At 39.2% G+C, this 25223-nt stretch overlaps 2 protein-coding genes and 2 long non-coding RNA genes across 6 annotated transcripts in view; 3 read left to right on the plus strand and 1 right to left on the minus strand.

Moving 5' to 3' along the window:
• LOC126391825 (uncharacterized) overlaps nt 1-25223 on the minus strand; it is a 69689-nt gene that overhangs the window by 35465 nt on the left and 9001 nt on the right. Inside the window, exon 2 of one of the 2 annotated variants that reach the window (XR_007570120.1) lies at nt 9963-9986. The exons of the other annotated variant lie outside the window; for it this stretch is intronic. This is a non-coding gene — a long non-coding RNA (uncharacterized LOC126391825). The remainder of the gene's footprint in view (nt 1-9962; nt 9987-25223) is intronic. 2 annotated transcript variants of the gene reach the window in all.
• Nucleotides 5-1803, plus strand: LOC126391826 (uncharacterized). Its single transcript, XR_007570122.1, has 3 exons — nt 5-59; nt 469-574; nt 1491-1803. It is a non-coding gene; the product is annotated as an uncharacterized LOC126391826 (long non-coding RNA).
• LOC126391809 (myelin-associated glycoprotein-like) lies at nt 8165-16196 on the plus strand. Its single transcript, XM_050046756.1, has 9 exons — nt 8165-8279; nt 8616-9020; nt 9304-9624; nt 9793-10137; nt 12150-12431; nt 12534-12815; nt 13022-13133; nt 13215-13284; nt 15056-16196. The coding sequence occupies exons 1-9, from the start codon at nt 8219-8221 to the stop codon at nt 15452-15454; spliced, it is 2277 nt and encodes a 758-aa protein (XP_049902713.1). The 5' UTR covers nt 8165-8218; the 3' UTR covers nt 15455-16196.
• LOC126391807 (sialic acid-binding Ig-like lectin 5) overlaps nt 9257-25223 on the plus strand; it is a 52937-nt gene continuing 36970 nt past the window's right edge. The window contains exons 1-2 of one of the 2 annotated variants that reach the window (XM_050046754.1): nt 18244-18378; nt 18643-18757. In XM_050046754.1, the coding sequence (XP_049902711.1) occupies nt 18697-18757 (61 nt within the window). In that variant the 5' untranslated portion in view covers nt 18244-18378; nt 18643-18696. Of the gene's footprint in view, nt 9304-18243; nt 18379-18642; nt 18758-25223 lie in introns of those variants that run through there. The other variant, XM_050046755.1, reaches the window with a different exon arrangement.

Genomic DNA, 25223 nt, shown 5'->3' on the forward strand with positions numbered 1-25223 from the left:
GCAGAAACAGCAGAGATCACTGTGGAGAGAAGAGAGCAGCAGAAAAAGATGATAAAGAGGTAAAACAAAACATTTACCTTACATTTTAAATTGGCTTTGAATCATAAAATAGAGAAACTGTGCTTGTGGTTGGGAGGATTACAGATATTTACTTTGTTGAAGTTAGTGTTTGTCATAGTTGGGGCTGGAATATTGCAGAGATTGTAGATCTTTATTGTTTCAGAGCTGTGTTGAGCTATTGTAACTTTGCTTTTCTACACAGCACATTTCTACAACAGATTTCACAAACTGCTTCACAATAAGTAACACAGTGCCCCCGCCCTGTGTGATGTGGTAACGAAATTAAATGAAGCAACTGTGGAATTACTGAATGTGCAACAGCCTTCTGTTAAGAGTGAGGTCAATGGTGGAGTTTCCTTTGTTTCAGTCTCATCAACTGAACTTCCTGCATGTTTGCTGCACTTTCAGTGTGAAGTCTGTGGTGTTGTGGGGAGAGACTGACATCAGATCAGGATGTTTGGTCTCATCTGGACAACTCTGCTTTTCTCTGTGAGAGGCAACAATGCTGACACAGGTATGTTGTTATGACGCCAGAATTAAGGGTGTTCCAAATGCAACACATTCATGCTTGGTCAGTAACCCATCACCTCAAAATATGATTGCTAGGTACCCTCCTGTGTCTGTTTTGGAAGTTCAGGGATGGTGTATCAATTTACACTCTTAACATGCATCGTGTCTTTTCAAAATAAACTTCTGTTTTTACAGGAAATGCACAGTTTCTGTTTATTTCTGCATGTCTTTTTCAAAATAAACTTAGAACATGAGTAAAACCTGTTTGGTTTAAGCAACAAAAGCATGTGGTTATATTTAAAAAAAATAAAAATAAAAATGGATTGGCTTAAAATAAGCCTGTTTGTTACAAACATAACAACGTCGCCTGGCATGTGTCAATAGCATAGTATGCTACACATACTAGCACAGTACTTCGTTATTGAAATAACTCAGTCTCTGCAGTTAAAGTCCAGTTTGTTTGACGAATCCCCCTCCTCTCCTGCCCAACCACAGACTGTATAAAATAATGTATGCAACTGAGGTGATGTAACCCACTGGTTTGTGGACTCCTGTTTTGAAGCCTTGAGTTTGGCATTTAGGCCTTCACTATCTTTGTTCTTTAGAGCCAAAAGTGACCATATTTGGATGAGAGGGTGGAGCTGTGAATGAGCGAGGGGTGGATCTGACTCGTAGGGTGCTTTCACACCTGCCCTTTTTGGTTCGGTTCACTCAATGTCAAGTTTGTTTGCCCTCTAGGTGCGGATCGTTCGGGCAGGTGTGAACACAGCAATAGCGTTTATAGACTTTAACAGAGATACACATTCAGATTTATAATGATATGATCATATTGCTTTACTATACACTTCTGTTTTCCAAAGCACAATACATTATGAGGCCATTATGACTCATAAAGATTTGTTTACATCCCTTTTTTTAAGGAAGGTCCTGTGCAGCAGTGTGGACCTCACAGTGCAGTACTTCCCTGGGCTGTTGCTGGTGTATCTCAAAGTGTGAACGTCCTCTACACTATCTTCATGATATTCCTTTGGTATGTTACTACTTCTGCTTCTGCTTTCTCTCTCTCCAAAGGAAAGCAAGAACAAAGGTGACACCAAATCAAGAGGACAGAACTTACATGTCTCTGCAGAAAACAGACAGATCACCAGAGTATGATGTTATTGGCCAAACTCAGGACTCTAGACGTGTTGAAGCTCCTTTGCCATCATTCAGTTTGTATGGATGTATGGATGCATTAGTGGTTCAAGAGTAGGATGTTATTGGCCAACCTCAGGACTAACAAATGGCAGCTTCCACCATGTCTTCACAGTCTATTGGGATGACTTTCAGCCAGCTCCGATACAGGATTTCTTGCACTGGATTTGATATATTGTTTTTAAAAAATCGTGTGCCTTCATTTAGTGTATGAAAGTATAGCTGCATCAGCAGTTCACCTTCAACAGAAATAGTAATCATTTTTTTCAGCACTTTTTAAGCAAGAGGCGCACAATGCTTTTGAATGCCCAAGCTTCAGATTTGATACTGTACGTATATATGAGCCATACCATTGACCTGACTGATGGATTTGCATCCTACTCCAAGGTGTCTATAGATATAACCAAGTTAAATTTCAAACTTTTAAAGACCTTTTAATACCACCTTATATGAAATTGAAGACCAAACCTGCAGTGGAAATACACATTACATATACTGTGTGTGTGTGTGTGTGTGTGTGTGTGTGTGTGTGTGTGATGCACATGTGTAAGAACTCTTTCCAAGTAAACACACTGATGTCAGTTCAAACAGTAAGGAAAAATGCCAACAATTGGGTGAGTTTAAGTTTAATGTGTTTCATGTAAAAGGAAAATCATTGTCATATCGTGATCACTGTCATAAATGCTATTTATTATTACAGTTCTTCGGTCTGTCCAATGATTGTAAACAGTCACTGGGTCTGTCGGCCTGGAGACATTTCCGTGGTAATGTGACCAAAAATATTTGACCCGTGAAATCAGAATTTAAGACAATTTAAGACTTTTTAAGGCCTTATTTTAAGAAAACTTAATTTAAGACATTTTAAGACCTTTGAAGGACCTGTAAACACCCTGTATTTGCATATTATTGTTATCTTAGATTTTTATATTTGCACTTGTTCCACTCTGTATTGCAACAGCTGCACAGCAGTCACCCTCAGGATACTTTATAAACACAATTATAACCTCATCTCATCTCATCTCATGGTAGGAAGGTAGGTAGGAAGCTAAAAGGCAAGAACATAATCAACATTTAAGATAGTGCCATGAGATTAAAAAAAAACAGCAATCAACTCTACAACATAGGCATAAGAAAATATACAAGAAACAAATGAATAAAATGCATACAAAAACAGCTGTATTTTCTGTTGTTTTATGTTATGTTATTCCATTTTTTTTTATTTTAGTACCTATATATTTATTTTTTGCCTTGTCAAATGTTGTCAAATTGGTGACGATTATTTCCTTTTTGTTTGTCTGTCAATTTGCAAGCAGTAGTTTGAACTCTCAGGGCCCCCGTACCAATCACGTCAGGTCTACAGGTGGAGTTGATGTCCGTTGATTAGGAACTTTATGCGCAGGTGTGGAACTTCAAGACTCTGAAAGAAACTTTGAAGCTTTTATTTGTTTATTCTTATTCATGTAAATATTTACTCAATTATTTATTTAATCGGTGAAAAATAGCAACACCCTTCGACTTAAACAGTCGGGAATTACCTAAACGTCTGTATCACTAATGCTATCAGCTCCGTGTTTTTAGCTTTATACAGTCTATGGTTTTTAGCTAGCAGCATTAGCATTCGATGCTAACCTGGAACAGACGTTGAGCAAAGGACGGGCAGTTAGATAACTTTTCCAAAATATTATGGAGCATTTGTGTTGGAAGACAACAACTGTAGTTGGACTTAATATCACATGGTTGCTTGTTATTTTGCCGACATGAAAGACAGGTCGCAGTTCTTCAAATTCCGGTAAGTAACAAACTGAAACACACCCACTCCTCTCCTCTCTCGTGGCTTATCCAGCCTCTGCTGTATGTAACGTGACATAGTTGTGTACCTGTTGCTGATGCTGTAGTGTAAGAAGTATTAAAGCAGCAACAAAACAGTGTAAAATACCACATTAGCATACAAGTTAAAGCTCTGCATTCAAATATTTGACATTACCTAAAACATTTTACTGTTCTAGCTTGTACATGTGACTCAGTGTGTACTATATGTTATTTATAGATATTTCCACCTATAACAGTTCACTTTATAGGTTTTGTATAAAAAAAATACATATCAACAAAGTAGCTAAATACACACCAGTCATAAATTATATGACATGGAGTGAAAAGTATAATATTTTCCTGAAGAAGGCTATAAAATGGAAACACACAAGTACAGGTTTCTTAAAATTGTGTTTAAATGCAATACTTGAGTAAATGTACTCAGTTACTTCTCACCACTTGTCAGCTATAAAGTCACATCTTCTGCCATGTGTGATTTCTGATAGTTTGTAGCCCGGTTGTTACTTGTTGAGGTATTTTACATCCCTGCTCTGGATTGTTGTGCTGCGTAATGCACAAATGATTTATACTACATGTTGACTGTTTTTGAATCCCATAGGCCAGATGTCAGTGCTAAATTTGTTTAAATTAGATCCTGCAGTTGATAAGTCTGATATATTTGACAGTCACATTTTGCACCACTATTAAGGACTTTACTCGCTTCTCCATATTATTCCCACACCATGTCAGTGCTAGTAATAACAAACAACTTTCCCTTTACCACCAGTTTGAGTATACATGCTACCTTCAACCCTTTACTGCCTTCTTTTTGCATGCATGCTTATGCGTCATACCGGTTTCTAGGAGTGGGAATCAACAAACATCCCCTGATACAATATCATCAGGATACTTAACACATGTTCCAACATTATTGTGACTTCAGAAGTCTTGCAATATGCTGAGTATTGCAATAACATATTGTTGTTGGAGCCACAATATAGTTTGTTTGTGTATTCTGTCCTTATCTAAACAAGATAAAAGTAAATATACACATGCAGTTATTAAACTGAACACAGGGTGGAGCATTAATGTGAAGGGCATATAGGTAAGCTCCAGGTAATGAGAACCAAGTGTTGAAAGGGGAAGCAAACAGTTTTTGACCGTGTTGTCGAAGCATGTTGAAAAGTCATAATGATTACAAATGGGCAATGCTGTTGCCCCTCTGTGTTATAATGAGCATGTGTATATTGTATTGAGAGTAAATGAAAATCCAAAGAGTTCAAGGGCACTGGACATTGGTTTATTGTTAGCCCAGAACATTCATCCGGAACAAGTTCACCCGTTCGCCCCTCAGTGGCTTGTTTAGACATTTTGTTTTGTTATAAAGTAATTGCAATTGTGAGATATATTGCAATGTATTACCTTTTTTCAAAACTTTGTTAACAGGTGTTTTTATCTAATAAGATAGTATCAGTCACACTTGTTAAGTCATCACACGTTCACCATTTTTATAGCAGCAACATGTATCTTGTGAACTGAAAAAGCGATTATTCTAGATGGCTACCAAAAGTTATTTTGTATTTGCAACATTAATAATTACTACAATAAAATATCAGAATTTATTGTTTATCTATCAATACAATATTGCCACACAAAATATCACGATACTATAATGTATTGATTTTGTTTCCTCCACCCCTACCAGTTTCTACCCATAACTTTAATGAGCACTTAAATCAGTATGTAGTGCCAGAAACAATGTCTGTGCAGTAACCCTGTAACACTTAAAGATCCACTTACTTCTTACTCACAGGCTAGTTAACATGTTGGGCAGGAAATCCAAAGTGTGGGATCATTTTGGGAAGGTGAAGGACGAACCCAAGGTGATATGTAAACTCATCTTCATTGGTCGACTACAAACGTGACGTATCATCTGAAACATGGAAGTAGCGACATGCCCATTAGCTACTTAGCACAATCATTACTGCTTTGNTTAAATTAATATTGTAAACATGCGGGCGACTAGTCGACTAATGGCCCTAAATGATGACTATTGGTCGACTAGGAAAATTCATGGGCAGCCCTTCTGTCTCCCATTTGTTGCATTTATGGATAATCAGCAATGATGTCCGTGACTCCACTTTAATATATCCTACAGTCTGTTTCTTTCCCTTCACTGTGGGCTCTGCTCTGAAGTTTCACCACTGTCTATGTGCGTTGAGCATAGGCCCGCCCTCCTGCAAACAGGCAGTGACAGAGAGAAGAGAGACAGCAGACTGACCAGCTGTCGTGACTCGTGGCATTAATTTCTGCTGTGTGATAGGCTGTAAATATGTCCATATCAGTAAAAATGTCTAAAGCTTATCATTGATATCAACATATTTTTTATTGTATTGTTATTCTTTATCAAGATCGCTCTGTCGCCCACCCCTACCTTAAAGTGCAAACAGGAAGTTACCAAGAACACAGTGGTGCTGTATAAAGCAGTGTTTAAATACTGTAGATAAACATTACAGTGACAAATTTGCTTAGTGTTTCCTTAGAGACCCCATGCAGTTGATATGGGGAAATGCTGAGCAGCTTCCCAGTTCAGTATTTCAATACCTGTAACTACCTGTGACCATATCTGTCACAAGTTATCATTTTAATGCAGGAGTAAAACAATGTTCATCTGACCATCATCACTCAACTCGCAGATTTTAGCAAGTAACACAGACCATTTACAACTATGCACAGTATATGTGTTGTGCATCATTAAAGCAATTTAATTAGATATACTGTATTTCCAATCAATTGTTGAATATAAACCCTTAAAAAACAAACAGTCAGATTAAAAAAAAGAGAAGTGTTCAGTGCTTTCACTAGTTTGTGGTTTCTCAAGATGTTATTTGGGGGAAAAAAATCACATATTTACATCACTTCCCTATTTCAAAATACTCACATTACTTTGATCATGGAGAGGATACAATAAAATAAAAAACAGCAACTTAAAACATTTTTGATAATTCAATTTTAAAGGTACAGGTTTATAATTAGATATATGATACACATAATGTAATGTAATGACATAAGTGTACATAAGCTTGTCAGTCTAAGGAGAGGGGAAATGTTGCTCAGCAGCGTGTGGGGAAACTTCCTTAAACCTGATTGTTGCACAAAGAGGGAAGAAATAAAAAAAGTGAGGAGAGGAAGAACCAGTTCAGAGCAGAAATATTCTGACCAGTGTGGAGAGAAGACCACAGGAGAGAGACACAGAAAAAGGTAAAACATTTATATAACATTTATATTTATGTTTAGGATATATTTTTGGGCTGTTAATTAAAGTTGTCGAAGTGATTCATTCTTCCCTGACTAATATAATAAACATCTTTGTGTATATTTTTTTGATTTGCTAGTAAAGTTGGACTGTGCTTGATCAAGAGTGCTTTGGCATAGGAGAATCAGTTTGTTTTCGTCACAGTTGGTGCGTTCGGTAAGTGATTCTGGGGGCACAAAGCTGCAGTTGCTGTGTAGATTATTGTAGAAAAGATCCTTTACAGTATAAAGGATGTTTTGAGAGCAGATATCGCTAAAGCTGTGGTTACACTTGTCTTTTCGATGTAGCCTTTGTGATTAGATGCACCAGATTGAAACTGAGCTATGTCCACACATGTGTCCACACTTGACATTTCAGTGTGACCCGGCTGATTGGATATGGATTAGGTGTATTGCTGCATGGATATATTACCTGGTCGTTGTCCACAAACAGCACATGCAAACATGTGTTTTCTGTTTTAAAAGTACAAACATACAAAGAAAGCAAGTACTCACCCATTTTTTAAGTGGATACGTCTCCAGTAGGCTGTGATCTCGCGCTGATACTGTGATTTGTGGTTTGCTTATATTAGCACATAGCTGACATGAGCAAACAGCTGAACAGTACATACATGGTTGTCCCTGTTTGTACTTTAATATATCTACTTTATTTTACTGTCTCATGTTCGCTGTCAGTTGTATGTGAATACTTAACATTCCCTTATTTTGCTGCTAAATAACAAAATAACAGCAAAATATTCAAATAAACACAAGAAGTTTGTGCTCTAGAGAAAGCGGGTAGCCCTGTTGTAATGAAAATATAAATCCCGTCCATGCTGGGCTGACGTGCCAAGTTCAGCAGATTCAAACCAAGACAACAGGTCTTGGAACAGCCCCGCTCTTTCTTTAGCTCTCTGGAGAGGAACTCCCCTGTGGCGGGAAGATGACCTACGTTTGATAAATTGTGCATACATGCTGTCCACACCTCACTGAGATCCAAACTCAATGCGAGCCAGGCCACTTTGGCATGTGGTCAGACTGATGAGATCCCAGTGCAGTCAAGTTCTGATCTGGACTTGACAGTTAATGCATCCTGGCATGATTGGATAACATAAGTCACATTAAAATGACAAGTGTAACTGAAACCTACGTGCCGTACCACAACAAATGTCAGGGTAAAGTTTGTTAATCTTGCAACTAAAGAATAACTAAACCTGCAACATCCTGTATTCTCGTCTGTGATGTCAGCTGTGGAGCTTCCTTTGGTTTAGTTCCTCTATCTTCACTGTATTTTCAGGGTAAAGTTTATCCTGTGGAGGGAGAGACTGTCTGTCTCAAACATCAAATCAGGATGTTTGTTCTCATCCTGGTGACCCTGCTGTTCTCTGTGAGAGGCAGCAATGCTGACACAGGTTTGCATCTTTTTATTATAATCTTGTTACATTAAAGATGTGAATGACATAGATAGATATAATCTGCCGTGATTAATGTCCTTAAATATATTTAATTAAATTTAGCGCCATAGTAGCATTCCTCACAGCATCTATTAACTGAGTTGGAAACGATGGACTTGTTATGTAAATGGACATTTTGTTAATCATATGTATAAGGGATAAAGAAACATGTTAAATGCTGAAATTATGATGCATTCAAAAACAGTCATAGTAGCCTTCCTTCATAATTTATCAAATATGGTGCATTATCAAAATTTAAATATTCTAATATTCTTTCATTGTCTTTATTAACAGGTGCAGTTTGGAGAAGACCATTCTGTGACAGAGAATACTGTATCACTCTTAGTAAAGGAGAAATAACAGCAGAGGCCGGACTCTGTGTTGTGATACCGTGTCTTTTCACCACTGGATATAGCTTTATACCCCAACATTTAGTTTGGTACAAATGTGAACCATCTAAACCAAAATGTGGTGATTCAGACATTATATTTAACACCAACAGAAATAACGAAGTTCAGTCTGGGTTCAAAGGACGAGTGTCACTGTTGGAGCCTGATGTGTATCAGGGGAACTGCAGCATCATCGTCAATGACCTCACAGAGTTTGACTCTGGATCATATCAACTCAGAGTAAATGGTTTCCTGTATGGGAGGGAAGTTGGATATACATTCTATACAAGAGCAAGAGTCTCTGTTAAAGGTACAAAGAGCTACAACAAATATATTCAGTGAAGATGTTTATTGTTATGTCTATAAACTGCAACAGTGTGTTTGGTGAATTTATGTTCTCAGTGGAGCATGAAGTGATGTTTTGCATGTGTTGACCTCTCATGGCAACCAGATGAACTGCAGCAGTTCCTGATAAACTCCTACTTACTCCTCCAGCGTTTAAGAAAGTATCTGATAATTTTGGCCCATGTTCAAGTGAATTATAACTGTCAAGCTGCTCACCTGATTCCACTCATGGACTGCTCTCCCATTAGGTCTGACCCAGAGGCCCACAGTGATGATTCCTCCTCTGACAGAGGGACAGCAGACCACACTGACCTGCACTGCTCCTGGTCTCTGCTCTGGATCTGTTCCTGAAATCACCTGGATGTGGGGAGGAGCAGGAGAGAACATCTCTCGCATCACAGGAAACATCACTGCTTTCATGACTGAGGATCTGACTGCTGTCACTCAGAGACACAGCTCAACTTTGACCTTGAACCCTTCAGCTAAACACCACGGCACCAATGTCACCTGTAAGGTCAGCTTCACAAACAACATCACAACAGAGGAGACAGTGACTCTGAACGTGACCTGTGAGTAACACATACTGTACTTTATTCACAGCTTTACTTTTTACTATCTGAGATGTTTGATATGAGATAGTCTGTCATGTCATTTCTGTTGCTTTGCTCAGGTGTGTTGGATTTTTTAGTGGTGCCATTATTTTGTATATAATACAATATACAATTTTTGTCTCATAGATGTGAAGGAAGTTAAAATCACTGGGAATACAAGTGTGAAGGAGGGTGAGGCTCTGAGTCTGATCTGCAGTGTTGAAAGTTTCCCTCCAGCTCTCATTACATGGACTAAATATTCTGATGAAATGCAAAATAAAACAGAAACCATTCTGCAGAACAACACTGTTACTGACCTGCAAAACGACACTGTTACTGACCTGCAGAACGACACTGAGACCTTCCTGAAAAAAAGTGGAATGGACACCTTTTCCATCCTTAACGTGACAACAGCAGATTCTGGACTGTACATCTGCACAGCAAAACATCAGAACAACACCCTGATGCGAAAAGTTAATGTCACAGTGATATGTAAGTACACTGTACAACTCTTCTACAACAGAAAATGTCTTGTAGTGTTTTTCTTTTTGGATTCTTCTAATCCAGGAACTGAAGCTATTCATTCTGTTTAGGGCAAAGGACCTTATTAATCCTGCCAAATTCATCCCGAATAACTTCCACAGCTCTGCCCCTTTAGTTTATAATGTTTTTTGTTTTTTTTTTAAATAGTCCTAGGACCTATGAAGGCTTCCAGATGGTTCTCAGCTCTACTGGAGCCACATGTTTAAAATAATGAAAATCTCGTCTGTTAAAGGCGCTGTATGTAAGAATGCAGCCAAAACGGTTACTGCACTCAAATTCAAAATACTGCCGCGAGTCATGTCCGCCCCCCCTCCCCTACAGATTCGAGGTTGCTGGACAGCGGCACGCTGGAGACTGATTTGTTTGCCCATGGACGGTTGCCGTGGTAGGGCCGTGTTGCCGCGTCCGTGATCTTCGGTTTTCCAGCGAACCATTCGAGCAAGTCCGGCTTCTCTGCTGCTAACGCTGCTGCCGGGATACAGCGGAGGAGCCGGCTGCTAATGCTGCTTGCCGTGCTGCTGTAGCTCAGTCGTAACTGTAACTGATGCTGAGACTCTACTGACTTTGTGACTGGTAGACGGCGGTGGGTGGCGCAACAGGCCAAAACACAAATTCAAAACATAAACATGATTTGCAGACCATAAATATTTTTTTAAATGTGAATATCCTGGCCGTACTATTGTTGTCGGTGAGATCAGTATGTTATATGAACATTATTCCTTAGTCTCTGTGACATATTAGGAGGATTTTATGACTATTTGCTTTAGATTTCTTACATATAGCTCCTTTAAAGCCACTCTGTGTAGAGTTTGAAAATCTTTAAAGTTTGGCGCCCTCCAGTGATAATGGCAAAATACCAAACAAAACAAAAAACACAGACAGACAATACATATAAACACTAACTTTTACACACAATCCACACACTTGATATTATTTGTTAATGTTATGTACAGCTGACATTATTTCTGTCATATATAAAACAAACAAACAAAAAGAACTCACCACAACTATCTTGGTTAGTTTTTCCATAGTTACAGCAATCACCAAGTCTGGTTTTTGAAATAACTCCTTAATTCAGAGTTAGATGTGAAAATATGCTCTCTGTACACACCAGTCATCCCTACTGTTTATTTAGGTGTGTCAGCTGCCCGCTGAACAGCGGCTCTCAGTCATTCTTTGGTGGCAAACCATTACATTAGCAAAATAAAATGACAAAAATCAGTCATAAAAATCACCCAAATAAGTAAATAAAATAAAATATACAAGTACCAATGTAATGTATGTAATCCCCGAACCATGAAGGTTTGTAAGCTATTATATGTCTCCTATACTTAATTTTTAATCTGTTTATATAGTTTTTATTGTACTGCACAATTACATGGACGATACTGCTTTGAGGAGCTGCTTGCTGTCAGTCGGCAGGTTGACGTACAAAAGCTTGTGTAGCCAGAGAGTGGAAAAATAGTTGCCAGTACAGGCCATATGCTCAAACTGAAGTACCTGCTTTTCCACTGATCCTTGAGAAAAGGAAAATTGCAAATTTCCAAATAGTGTTATTTGGATAAATGCATCACACTTTGGGAATCTTTAAGAAATTTTTATTTTCTTGCCTGTAAAGAATTAAAACTCACAGCTAAACTAACAGCTTTTTGGCAAATAAAGAGTGATTGGCTCTTGTGAGAGTAAGTGGCAACACTCAGCAAAGTAAACACACTTCTGCTCTAAAACAGAAGCAATACTGCAAAATGGCACGATGTGGAAGTGCATTTTTTCAGGCAAAGGAGAAGGTTAATGATTGTCTTTAAATATTGTAAGTTGTTGTGATGTATGTAATGACTTTGCCTTTAAAATGTCAATAATTCAATGTATTCTGTATTTAATTTGAGAAAAATCTTGTATCTGTTTCTGACCTCTTTGTCATATCTCGACTTAAGATATTATGTTTAAAATTTGCTTCACAGATATGAGGAAACTTGTAATCACTGGAGACACAACTGTTGAGAAAGGAGGTGCTTTAAATCTGACCTGCAGTATTGAAAGTTTTCCTCCGTCTCATGTCACATGGACTGTACGTGGTTCCAACACAAACCTGCAGAGTGGAGCTGATAGTGACTTACAGAAGGACACTGGATCAGCCACACTCTTCATCCCTGATGTGACAGCAGAACATTCTGGACGGTACATCTGTACAGCACAACACCTGGACACAACTGTGACTACACATGCTGATGTCACTGTGACTTGTAAGTACACCGTAATAATCTTCTGAAAAAGGAATTTCATGATCACATTTTACACTATCTGCTTTTAGTTGTGATGTTGTAATTCTGCTTGCATGTTTACAGGGTTTTTAAAGATCTTGGAAACCTCTGGATGTGTGGTTCAGTCAGAGGTCCTGACTTGTGTGTGCATCAGTGAAGGGTTTCCTTTGCCCACCATCAAATGGCCGCTGTTGAAGAATCACACTGAGTACTCTGTCGTTACCACTGTGTCAAACCACACGGTCAACAGCACCGCCACTGTGACTGTAAAAGACCACAGCACTTCTGTTGAGTGTGTCAGCAGCAATACAAATGGGGAAGCAAAAGAAAACCTCACCATTCGAAATGACATGTCAGATCAAGATGGTACGTATTCTCAACTAAAACACATCAGCAACTGTAGACCACTGCTTTATGACATTTTTAGTGCCTCTTTTTTTTTTTTTTTTACTGTTACCTTTGTCCTCACATAACTGTTGGACAAGCTTTCAAAAGGAAATAAGCCATTGCATGTTTTTTTAGTGTTCAGAACAACATGAACAGCAACATTTTTCTTTTGTTCATGACTGCAGGTCAACCCAGTGAAAGACAGAATATTGTTTCGTGGCCTGAAGTCATCATTGCCTTTTTGATTGGGGTAGTTCTTTCAGCAGTCCTTTGCTGTTTGGCAAACAAATGTCACAGGTACACTATTGAATTCTGTAATGAATTTCTGATTTGTTTGTGGATATTATTCACACTTTAACTTTTACATTTTTCCCACAGAAAAAAACAGAGGAGCTCTGGAAATCTGGATGAGACTCTGGAGGTGGTGACCAGTCAAGAATATCCACTAGTATGTACATTCATTCAACTAAGCAACAAAGAGACTCCTAGGAGAAACAATCCCCTCTTCTTAAACACAGACATAGACATTACATTATAGTTACCTCAACAATAACAAAAATACAGCAGTTAAAGAAGAGGTTGGGGTAGTAGAGTGAGCTTCAGCATTAGCAGATTAATAGAAGTGTCAGATATTAAGGACCTGAATGGGATTGGATGATACTACTCAGCTTGTAGCCAAGCAGCTTATAAGGAGTCACTGATGGTGAAATGTGAATAAAGCAGCCATTATCAGTCAACTCAAGCAAGCATAACTTTTGTGTTCTGCCTGAACAAACTCCCTTTATTTTACTGCAGCACGTACATGTTACTGTTAATTTATTATGCTGATCTGTTCTGTACGACATCTATTGCACGTCTGTCCGTCCTGGAAGAGGGATCCCTCCTCAGTTGCTCTTCCTGAGGTCACTACCGTTTTTTTTTTTTTCCCCGTTAAAGGGGTTTTTTTGGGGAGTTTTTCCTTATCCGCTGTGAGGGTCCAAAGGACAGAGGGATGTTGTATGCTGTAAAGCCCTGTGAGGCAAATTGTGATTTGTGATATTGGGCTTTATAAATAAAATTGATTGATTGATTGATTGACATGTATATTTTATCAGGTAAACGCCACTCGTCTAATAGTCAGGTCCCTTTTTGTTGCTTTCAGTGCAGTTGTAGGTACAGACTGATCTGACATAAAAGCATTGCATTTAGGGATGTCAGTGGTTAATCATTCATCGATTGATATTTTTGACCAATTGCACATGAATTTTGCTACTGTTTGCTCCACTGTACTCCAACTGCATCTGGTTGTAGCTAACTTGTGGTGCTGCTCATTTGGCGATTACTTCAAGTAACACCATCTGGACTCAACAGATTGCTATGAAAACACTGTGCACACCCTCCGATCTCCCCACAGGTCGCACCGGGGAGTAAGCGGCTCAGTTTTAAGCCTCAAACCCCCTTTAGCATCACTTTTAGCTATCTTTGCACTGTTAGCATTGTCAACACGGCTGGTGGTACTAACGTAGTTAACAGTGCTAAAAAAGTTTTACGGCTCAGAGTGAAACCGCTTACTCACCAGGCCAACCTGTGGGGATTTGGAGGGTGACCACCTTTACTAGCTGTGATCGCCAAATGATTGCTAGCTAGCACCCACCCACCCGGGTGGTATGCAGTGCAGAGCGGCCAAGGTTAGCTATGCAGTGGAGACTGGAGAATGGACAGTGGGTATGTTTCCTCATGTAAACGTGGCTAGCTTTCAGCAAAGCCAATAGAAAATTAAAGGCAAGACATTTACATCACAAAACATCAAAATTTCACCACCTCTAAATTGATAGCACTTTGAAATGCTTACTCAGTCAATGAAGCAATGAACTAAATAGAAAAGCCTCTTGTGTTTCATGTCATTTTCCTGTGTTTTGTTTTTCCTTTAGAAATTAACCAGGAAATTACTGGTTCATAGGTGTATGGCTATCAAAAGCAAATTTAACCGAAACTGACATCCCTAATTGCATTACCACCTACATGTAAGATGTACATTTCAAGTCTCGCCTTATGCTGATTTTTTTTAACAGTGTAGAAATGAATTAGCACTTGAAAAATAAAAGATTATGGTATGACTTGAAAGAAATGGTTGGACGTAATGTAAATATACCAAAGAGAGATTTCATGCTCAGCATACACAGTTTTGATGCTTGTAGCAGTTGCTAAATAAGTCGTATAAATTACGTTGTAACCAACAGATAGACGCTGGTCAAGCAGTGGAAGATGATCAGACCTACTACCAAGAGGCAGCTGAAGAAGGGGGAGCTGTGGCAGCAGAGAAAGCAACGTCTGATCTCAATGGTGGACCAAAAGATGTGGAGTACGCCAGCATTGATTTCTCAGTGATGAAAAGGAGGAGTCCCAGGGAGGCAGCAAAGAAGCAGGAGACCATGGAGACAGAGTATGCTGAAGTTAAGAAAGCAGTGAAAAAGAAAACGGAAGAGAATGGTAAAGAGGAAGGTGAAGTTTTGGAGGGCAAAGAGGAGCAGGCGATGGTCGAGGAGGATGAGGAGAGTAAACAGTATGTTTCTGAAAAGGAGGAAGGGGATGAAATGGCAGTGTACTCCAGTGTGAAGGATGTAATGGATGAGATGTGAGGACAGCTGCATTGTGGAGTTGCTTGAGGATAACGTTTCTTTGCTCTTATCAGATGTAATTGACTGATGATGGATTGTTATTCTGATGAATGAATGGCGGTTTTGTGAATGGTTTCCACCACAAAGCTGTGGTCCTCAAACGCCAAATTCAGCATGCCGGAAACTGAAGTGGCGAAGATGCTTCACACCTCTGTGTTAGGAGCTGTGCAAATCATTCATTCAAGCAAAAGTGGACTGGAAGTTGGACAGAATTTCCTTATGTGTTATTGTGTTTTAGTTTTCATGAACTTACCGGATAAGTTTACCTACATCCATGAACAAGTCGACACTGCCATTATGGCAGCAGCTTGTAAAGGGACAACCATTCTCTCTTCTCTGAGAGCCAAAGTGAACTTTTGTTTGGTGCTTTTGATTTAACAAAGATAAATATGTCAGCCCACATTTCTTTGCCTCAGGCAAAAATTAACCCTCACTTTTAAGTGGTTACTCTCATGCACATGGACATACGTAGATTCAAAAATAACGTGGATAACTTCTAAAGTTGCAGTTACTGTGGTACAAAATTCTGTCATTCTGTTTCCATGAATAGTTTTTTCTGATTTGCAGTTTTCTAATTTAGACAGCTGAAGCTGCACATTGGCTTCAGTTGAACTTTAAGACACATTTTTTCCCCCCAAAAATGAGGACTGTAGATTGTTTCCCCCGTCTGTTACAGTGGAACTGCATTAGGATGGGTCCTGTTCAGGGCCAGTTTTTACTGTAAACTTGTGTGAATGTATGCAATTTATTTAAAATATGAAGAATTTTTAAATACAAATAGGTATGCTGTCTTTTTTATTATTATCATTATTATTATTTTCAAAATTTGGCTTTTTATTTAATCTGTAACTTCAAACTGATGAAACATTTGGCCCAACTTGTCTCAATATGTTTTTTAAGAAGTCAAGGATTTTTAATGTGTTACAGGGCTGGGCTGTCTTGGCTGTGGAGTGGCATACAAGTCGGTGGTCCCATTTTCAAAAAAGGGGACCAGAATGTGTGCTCTAATTATGGGTGTATCACATTGCTCAGCCTTCCAGGAAAGTTTACTCCAGGGTGCTGGAAAGATTCAGGAGTAGCAATGCGGACTCCGTCCTGGTTGTGAAACAGTGGACCAGCTCTCTACCCTTGCAAGGCTGTTGGAGGGGTCGTGGGAGTGCCAGTATACATGTGTTTTGTGAACTTGCAGAAGGCTTACGACTGCATCCCTTGGAGAGTCTTGTGGGGGGTACTGTGGGATTATAGGGTACTGGGGTTGCTTGGACCAGCCATCCGGTCCCCATATGACCAAAGTGAAAGCTGCGTCCACATACATAGCGTAAAGTCAAACACGTCCTCACTGGGTGTTTGCCTCCGCCAAGGTTGTCCCTTGTTGCCCAACCTGTTTTTGATATTCATGGACAGGATCTTGAAGCGCAGTCTGGGAGATGAAGGGGTCCGGTTTAGGGACCTCAGAATTGCATCTCTGCTTTTTGCACAAGATGTGGTTCTGTTGGCTTCATCACACTGTGACCTCCAGCATGCACTGGAGCAGTTTGCAGCCAAGTGTGAAGCAGTCAGGATGAGAGTCAGCACCTCCAAATCTGAGGCCGTGGTTCTCTGCGGGATACCAGAAGATTGCCCCCTCTGGGTTGGGAGAAAGTTACTGCCTTAAGCGAGGGAGTTAAAGTATCTCGGGGTCTTGTTCAGGAGTGAGGGTAAAATGGAGCGTGAGATGGATCGGCGGTTTGGTGTGGCTTTTGCAGTGATGTGGGTAGTGCGCCGGACCATCAAGGTGAGGAGGGAGCTGAGCCTGAAGCTTTCAGTTTACCTGTGCATCTACTTCCAAACCGTCACCTATGGTCATGAGCTTTGGTTAATGACCAAAAGAATGAGATTGCAGATACAATCAGCCGAAATGAGTTTCTTACATGGGGTGGCTGGGCTCACCCTTAGAGATAGGGTGAGGAGTTTGGACATCCAGAGGGAGCTCAGAGTAGAGCCGCTGCTCCTTCGCATGGAAAGGGGTCAGTTGAGGTGGTTCGGGCATCTGATCAGGATGCCGTTAGAGGTGTTCTGGGTACGTCCTACCAAAAAGGAGGCCTCTGGGCAGACCCAGAACACGCTTGAGGGATTACAACTGTCATCTGGCCTGGGAACGCCCAGGAGGAGCTGGAAAGCATTGCTGGGGAGGGGAAGGTCTTGGATGCTTTGCTTGGCCTGCTGCCCCCGCGACCTGGCTCCAGACAAGCAGATGAAAATGGATGGATACAGGAATCAACCTGACTACTGAGTACTGAGAGTGAGCAGTATTTCACACATGGTGTCTCTTCTTTTTTATTTTTTTTATTTTTCTTTACAGAAAACCGTTGTTTATGTTTGGGATAAAATGATTGAGTTGTCAGTTACAACTAAGCCTTTCTCACTTCAGGTGAACACTGCAAAGTTTACAGGTTCTGTAGTGGGTGTTAAATCTGTAGACATGTACTGTAGTAAATGATAAGGACAAAGTTGTTGCCAGTTCATAGCTGAAAATAGTGATAATGTAGCACCTTTTAAGTGTCAAGAGGAAGTTGGTAGAGACAGTACAGTGATGCCTTATAAGGGGATGATTAAATGAAGAATCACTTCAGGGACTTACATATGGTACACACATATGGTCAGTCATGACGATGATCTAAGAAAAATCAGGACTTGTTCCATTTCATTAATTGTTTAAGTTGCACATCATCATATATACATATAAAATATATCACTTTGATATTTTAGAGATTTTTGCTCAGAATGTGTCAGTTTGAGGAGAGTGTGTAGAGAAACGACCTTGTGCAGCGGGAAGTAAAGGGAGGAGGAGGAGTCAGTTCAGATTGCTGTGGTGAGAAGAGAGCAGAAGAAAAAGACAAAAACAGGTAAACACAACTTTTAATTTCTAAAATATCTTTAATTTGTAAATTGAAACTATAGAAGTCTTTCTTCACTAACTAATGTCATAAAATGCTTTTCAGAATCCCTTGCTTTACGTGTAAACTAAAGTGTGCATTTTATTGGGAAAGTCTGGGTTTTTAGGGGATTTTAGATAACAGATAATCATCTGTACATCCTGTATTCTCGTCTGTAATGTCAGCTGTGGAGCTTCCTTTGGTTTAGTTCCTCTATCTTCACTGTATTTTCAGGGTAAAGTTTATCCTGTGGAGGGAGAGACTATCTTTCTCAAACATCAAATCAGGATGTTTGTTGTCATCCTGGCGACCCTGCTGTTCTCTGTGAGAGGCAGCAATGCTGACACAGGTTTGCATCTTTTATTATAATCTTGTTATGATGTCAACATTAAAAATATGAACGAAATAGATAGATATAATCTGCCATGATGAATGTCCTTAAAGTTATTTAGTTATATTTAGTTCGAGCACCATTAGAAGTATTCCTCACAGCATCTATTAACTGAGTTGGAAACGATGGACTTGTTATGTAAATGGACATTTTGTTAATCATATGTACAAGGGATGAAGAAACATGTTAAATGCTGAAATTATGATGCATTCTGCTCTACAGCAGAGATGTGAAACAAAAACAGTCATAGTAGCCTTCCTTCATGATTTATTAAATATGGTGCTTTGTCAAAATTTAAATATTCTAATATTCTTTCATTGTCTTTATTAACAGGTGCAGATTGGAGAAGACCATTCTGTTTCAGAGGACAATGTATCACTCTTATTGAAGGAGAAATAACAGCAGAGGCCGGACTCTGTGTTGTGATACCGTGTCTTTTCACCACTGGAAATGGCTTTATACCCCAACATATAGTTTGGTACAAATGTGAACCATCAAAACAAAGATGTGGTGATTCAGACATCATATTCCACACTAACAAGAACAACAAAAAAGTTCAGTCTGGGTTCAAAGGTATTCCACACTAACAAGAACAACAAAAAAGTTCAGTCTGGGTTCAAAGGATGAGTGTCACTGTTGGAGCCTGATGTGACTCAGGGGAACTGCAGCATCATCGTCAATGACCTCACAGAGTCCGACTCTGGATCATATCAACTCAGAGTAAATGGGAAGTCGGGTGGTTTTAATTTTCTTCACAGAGCAACTGTCTCTGTTAAAGGTACGAAGAGATGAAAGAAATAGATACAATAAAGATGTTAACTGTGGTACCTAACAACGGCACCATGTTTGGTGTATTTAGAGTCCTAATGGAGCATGAAATAATGTTTAACATTTGTCGACCTCTATGGGCAGGCAGTAGGAACTGCAGCAGTTCCTGTTTATTTCTCCTCTTTGCTCCATTAAAATGAATAACGAAGTATCTGATCATTTTAGCTCCAGCTTAGATGAATGATAACCCTCAAGCTGCTCACCTGATTCCACTCATGGACTGTTCTCCCAGTAGGTCTGACCCAGAAGCCCACAGTGATGATTCCTCCTCTGACAGAGGGACAGCAGACCACACTGACCTGCACTGCTCCTGGTCTCTGCTCTGGATCTGTTCCTGAAATCACCTGGATGTGGGGAGGAGCAGGAGAGACGGACTCTCACATCACAGGAAACATCACTGCTTTCAAGACTGAGGATGTGACTGCTGTCACTCAGAGACACAGCTCAAATTTGACCTTTAAACCCCTTGTCATGCACCAAGGAACCACTGTCACCTGTAAGGTCAGCTTTGCAAACAACATCACTACACTGGAAATGAAGACTCTTAATGTGACCAGTGAGTAGCACATACTGTTCTTCATACTCTCAAATTTTTTTGACTTTGCAGAATGTTAGAGAAGCTCTCCTAGCTCAGTGTAGTTATCCTAAAACTGGACTGTGAATAGGCTATATAAAGTTTCATAACTTGAGTTTAGCTCGTCCTGAGATTTTTGACTGAATACAACATGAACATCTTTTTTAAAATTGACTGTTTTTTGATGCTCCCTCTTAAATATCTTGTGTCTGGATGAAGGTCTGAAGCCCAGACTGGTTTAGGACTTTTTAAATATTGTCATACGAGCGTTTTGGGACACCCTTCCTTAGCGTACATTCGAGCAAATTCACAAACAGTACACACAGGTGGGGATAATTATTGGTGACTGCAGCCAGCACAACAAGAACATCCAGCAGGGGGAGTCACAACCTTTCCTGGCACAGTCTCATGATAGAGAATGCTACACCACAAAATACCAAGGAAACAACATCAGTATATTCACTTCTTATGAAGTGAATATTATTCATTCACTTGGTCACAGGGATGAACTGATTAGATTTTGGTGGTAAAAATTCAAGATGTTGATGCTCTGAATCTAATCTGCAGTGTTGATAGTTAACTTGGGCCTCTTACTATGTGGACTCAATTTGGCCTCAATAGAAGCTTGGTTGAAAAACTGAAAATGAAACACAAGGACATAGCGCATTAACTTCTGTTATCAACTCAGAGTTAATGGTTTCCTGTTTGGGAGGACAGACGGATTTACATTTTCTCCACAAGCAACTGTTTCTGTTAAAGGTACAAAGAGTTGGAGCAAATGTAAGAGGATTGTTGTAGCTGTCATCTGATGGTCATAACAATAAACTGAATGTACAACTGTCCTTGTACAGACATTGTGTAGCCCAGCTGTTTTACTTGATGTTCTTCATATTTTGGTAGCTGAAAATCTATAAGTTCAGTGCAGAGAACAAGCACTCCCACAGCTAACCGCGTTCATGCTAAATAACTTGAAAAACACCTTCATATAACACGTGGAGCCATCACACGGTTTGTGATTCTCTGACTACAGGACTTAAAAAGGGGACTTTACTTTGTTTTTCAGAGATTTTAAAGATCGTTCTGAGCTCTTGGGCTGGTTGTGTACAGCTGGACAGTGATTAGAATGATAACTTTATAGACTTTAACAGAGATACACTTTCAGATTCATATTCATATTGATATGATCATATTGCTTGTCTATACACTTCTGTTTTCCAAAGCACAATACATTATGAGGCCATTATGATTCGTAAAGATTTGTTTACATCCCCTATTTCTTATGGTAGGTCCTGTGCAGCAGTGTGGACCTCACAGTGCAGTACTTCCCTGGGCTGTTGCTGGTGTATCTCTAAGTGTGAACGTCCTCTGCACAATCTTCATGATATTCCTTTGGTATGTTACTACTTCTGCTTTTTATGATTTAAAGTCTTTGTTAATGCATTAGAAGACTTTGAGGTAACACATGGCTCACTCTGTTTTTTCTCTCTCTCTCTAAAGGAAAGCAAGAACAAAGGTGACACCAAATCAAGAGGACAGAACTTACATGTCTCTGCAGAAAACAGACAGATCACCAGGGTATGATGTTATTGGCCAAACTCAGGACTCTAGACGTGTTGAAGCTCCTTTGCCATCATTCAGTTTGTATGAATGTATGGATGCATTAGTGGTTCAAGAGTAGAATGTTATTGGCCAACCTCAGGACTAACAAATGGCAGCTTCCACCATGTCTTCACAGTCTGCTAGGATGACTTGCAACCAGCTATAATACAGGATTTCTTGCACTGGATTTGATAAATTGTAAAAAGGTGTACATTGTATGAATGTATGGATGCATCAGCAGTTCACCTTCCACAAAAATAGTTATTAAAAATGTTTTTTTTCTTAGGCACTTTTCTAAGCTTCAGATTTTATACTGTATATATGCAATCCCACGTAGACTGATCCCTACCGTTAACCTGGGTTTAGATGTTATGATCCATATCATTAACCTGACTTTGGCATTGTTTATATTGTTGGCCTATATACCGGTATTTTGGATTTGCATCCTTTTCGCACCTTCTTGTTATTCTAGACTTTTATATTTGCACTTCTTACGCTCTGTATTGCAACAGCTGCACAGCAGTCACCCTCAGGATACTTTATAAATAAAGCCTCATCTCGTCTCATCTCGTCTCGTCTCCTCTTGTCTCACCTCGTTCCACCTCGTCTCACCTCACAGTAGGAAGGTAGGTAGGAAGCTAAAAGGCAAGATCATAATCAACATTTGAGATAGTGCCATGAGATAAAAGCTGCAATCAATAATACAACATAGGCCTAAGAAAATATAAAAGAAACAAAATTCACAATAAATGAAAATGCATGCAAAATAGTTGTATTTTCTGTTTTTTTCTGTTTTGTGTGTATTTGCATTCAGTACTTTGAACGCTCTGGGCCTTGATTAGTAACTTTATGCACAGGTGTGGAATTTAAAAACTCTGAAAAAAAAAAAATTGAAACTTTTATTTATTTAAGTATTTATTTATTAAACCATTGAAAAAATAGCAACATCCTTCAACTTAAACAGTCAGGAGGTATGTGAACGTCTGTATCAATGCTGTCAACATTAGCTTTTGATGCTAACCTCAAACAGATGCTATAATGAGGACGGACACTTTGATAACTTTTGCAAAGTATCATGGAGAATCTGTGTTGGAAGACAAGTCTAGTTGGGCTTAATATCACATGGTTGCTGGTCATTTTGCCGACATGAAAGACAGGTCGCAGTTCTACCATCTCCAGTAAGTAACGTTAAACAAACAAACCCACCCACTCCTCTCCTCTCCTGGCTTATCCAGCCTCTGCAGTCGGTAACATAACATAGTTGTGTACCTGTTGCTGATGCTGTCGTGTAAGAAGTATTAAGATCCTTTACCCAGATCAAAGCAGCAATAAAACAGTGTAAAAATACTACATTAGCGTACAACTTAAAGCTCTGCATTCAAATACCTAACGTTACCTAAAACATTTTACTGTTTAAGTATATGTGACTCAGTGTGTACTACTGTATGTTATTTATAGATATTTCCATCCATGACAATTTATTTTTATACGTTTTGTATAAAATAATCTTTACTGACAGAGTAGCAAAGTACATAAATTATATGACATGGAGTGAAAAGTATAATATTTTCCTGAAGAAGGCTATAAAATGGAAACACACAAGTAAAGGTTTCTCCAAATTGTGTTTAAATACAGTACTTGAGTAAATGTACTGAGTTACTTCTCACCACTTGTCAGCTATAAAGTCACATCTTCTGCCATGTGTGATTTCTGATAGTTTGTACCCAGGTAGTTGCTACTTGTTGAGGTATTTTACATCCCTGCTCTGGATTGTTGTGCTACGTAATGCACAAATGATTTATACTACATGTTGACTGTGCATCCTGTAGGCTAGATGTCAGTACTAAATTTGTTTAAATTTGATCCTGGAGTTGATTAGTCTGATATATTTGACAGTCACATTTTGTACCACTATTAAGGACTTTACTCACTTCTCCATATTATTCCCACACCATATCAGTGCTAGTAATAACAGACAACTTTCCCTTCACCGTCAGTTTGAGTATACATGCTACCTTCAACCCTTTACTGCCTTCTTTTTGCATACATGCTTATGCGTCATACTAGGGCTGGGTATCGATTCAGATTTTCCAGATCGATTCGATTCGATTTTCAAGGACTCAGTTCGATCCGATTCACGATTCGATTCAATTCAATTCAGTTCAAAATCGATTCAGTCAAGTATATGTCAATTATGATACAAAATTTGTTTGGATATTAAGATATTTTCTGAGAACTAACGAAGTATATTTAACAAGGAACCCTCTGACCTGGTGCATTACTGTTAAAAATACTGTTTACATTAAGAATTGACCACAAAGCAGTACATTAGTCATCATGTACTTTTATTTAACATTACCTGACCAACACATACAAAATAAATATTTAAAATTAAATCTAATCACAAGGCAGACAATTTAAATGAAGTGGCTACAAAAATGTAAACAAAGGACATCCACAAGTTTGCTGCCTGTAACCGTCTTATAAAGCTTTTGTGCAATACACTACAGTGGTTGTGATGCACACATTGACTGTATCAGAAGAGAAACAATATACTATGTAGGTGAACCCTGCAGCAAAGTGAGCCCTCTTCCTCAGAGATGATCTTTGCCTCCCAGTTTGTTCCTGGCGGCAGAGCAGAGTGAACCGTCTTTCTTCTCAGAGGATCTTTGTCCCATGAGAGCAGGCACGCTGCTCTCCGTGTCCGCAGTGTAAACAAGTATGACCCTTTGTAAAAGTTTCTGTGTGGTACCTCCTGTGTTGTACATGAGCTAACGTTAGCGGCTAAGGACTGAGAGGCTGTCCGGTATGTGTGTGTGTGTGTCTGAGTGTAATGTTAGCCTTGCTGTTTGTCATGTTAACGTTATCGTCGGCAGCCCTGAACAGCTTGTAAAGCTTTAGCATAGTTAGTTAACACATTTGTCATCGGCCCATGTGTTTACTGCTACAGAGAATGAATAAATCTTAACTTTAAAAGCTAAGTTTACTTTACCAGCAGATCTGTATGAGACACAAACTGAGGCTACAGTTAGCAGTGTGCTGATGCTTAGTGGTATTTCTTAATCTTTTCTGTGAAACTAATGTGCATTTAATAAACATGCGTACATTATTAGCGTTATATTTTTAGGGGAAAATGCGAGACTGCTGCAGTCTGCTACCGGCTGTACAACACGTCCACGGAGGAAAATAGTTATAGTAAAAGATCGATTTTTTAATTAATGAATCGATTTTGTGCCATTTAAAGGAAAATCGATTCAAATCGATTAAATCGATTTTTTCAACCCAGCTCTACGTCATACTGGTTTCTAGGAGTGGGAATCACCAAGGGCCCCCTGATATGATATTATCAGGATACTCAGCTCATGTTCCAACATTATTGTCACTACAGATGTTTTGCAACATGCTGAGTATTGCAGTAACATA

This window comes from Epinephelus moara, chromosome 6 (assembly GCF_006386435.1).
Source record: "Epinephelus moara isolate mb chromosome 6, YSFRI_EMoa_1.0, whole genome shotgun sequence".
NCBI lineage: Eukaryota > Metazoa > Chordata > Actinopteri > Perciformes > Serranidae > Epinephelus > Epinephelus moara.

Coding starts and splice junctions, on each gene's coding strand:
- LOC126391809 (XM_050046756.1), top strand. CDS start 8,219: ATGTTTGTTCTCATCCTGGTGACCCTGCTGTTCTCTGTGAGAGGCAGC. Junction 9,625..9,792: donor AGTGACTCTGAACGTGACCT/GTGAGTAACACA, acceptor TTTGTCTCATAG/ATGTGAAGGAAGTTAAAATC. Junction 10,138..12,149: donor AGTTAATGTCACAGTGATAT/GTAAGTACACTG, acceptor TTTGCTTCACAG/ATATGAGGAAACTTGTAATC.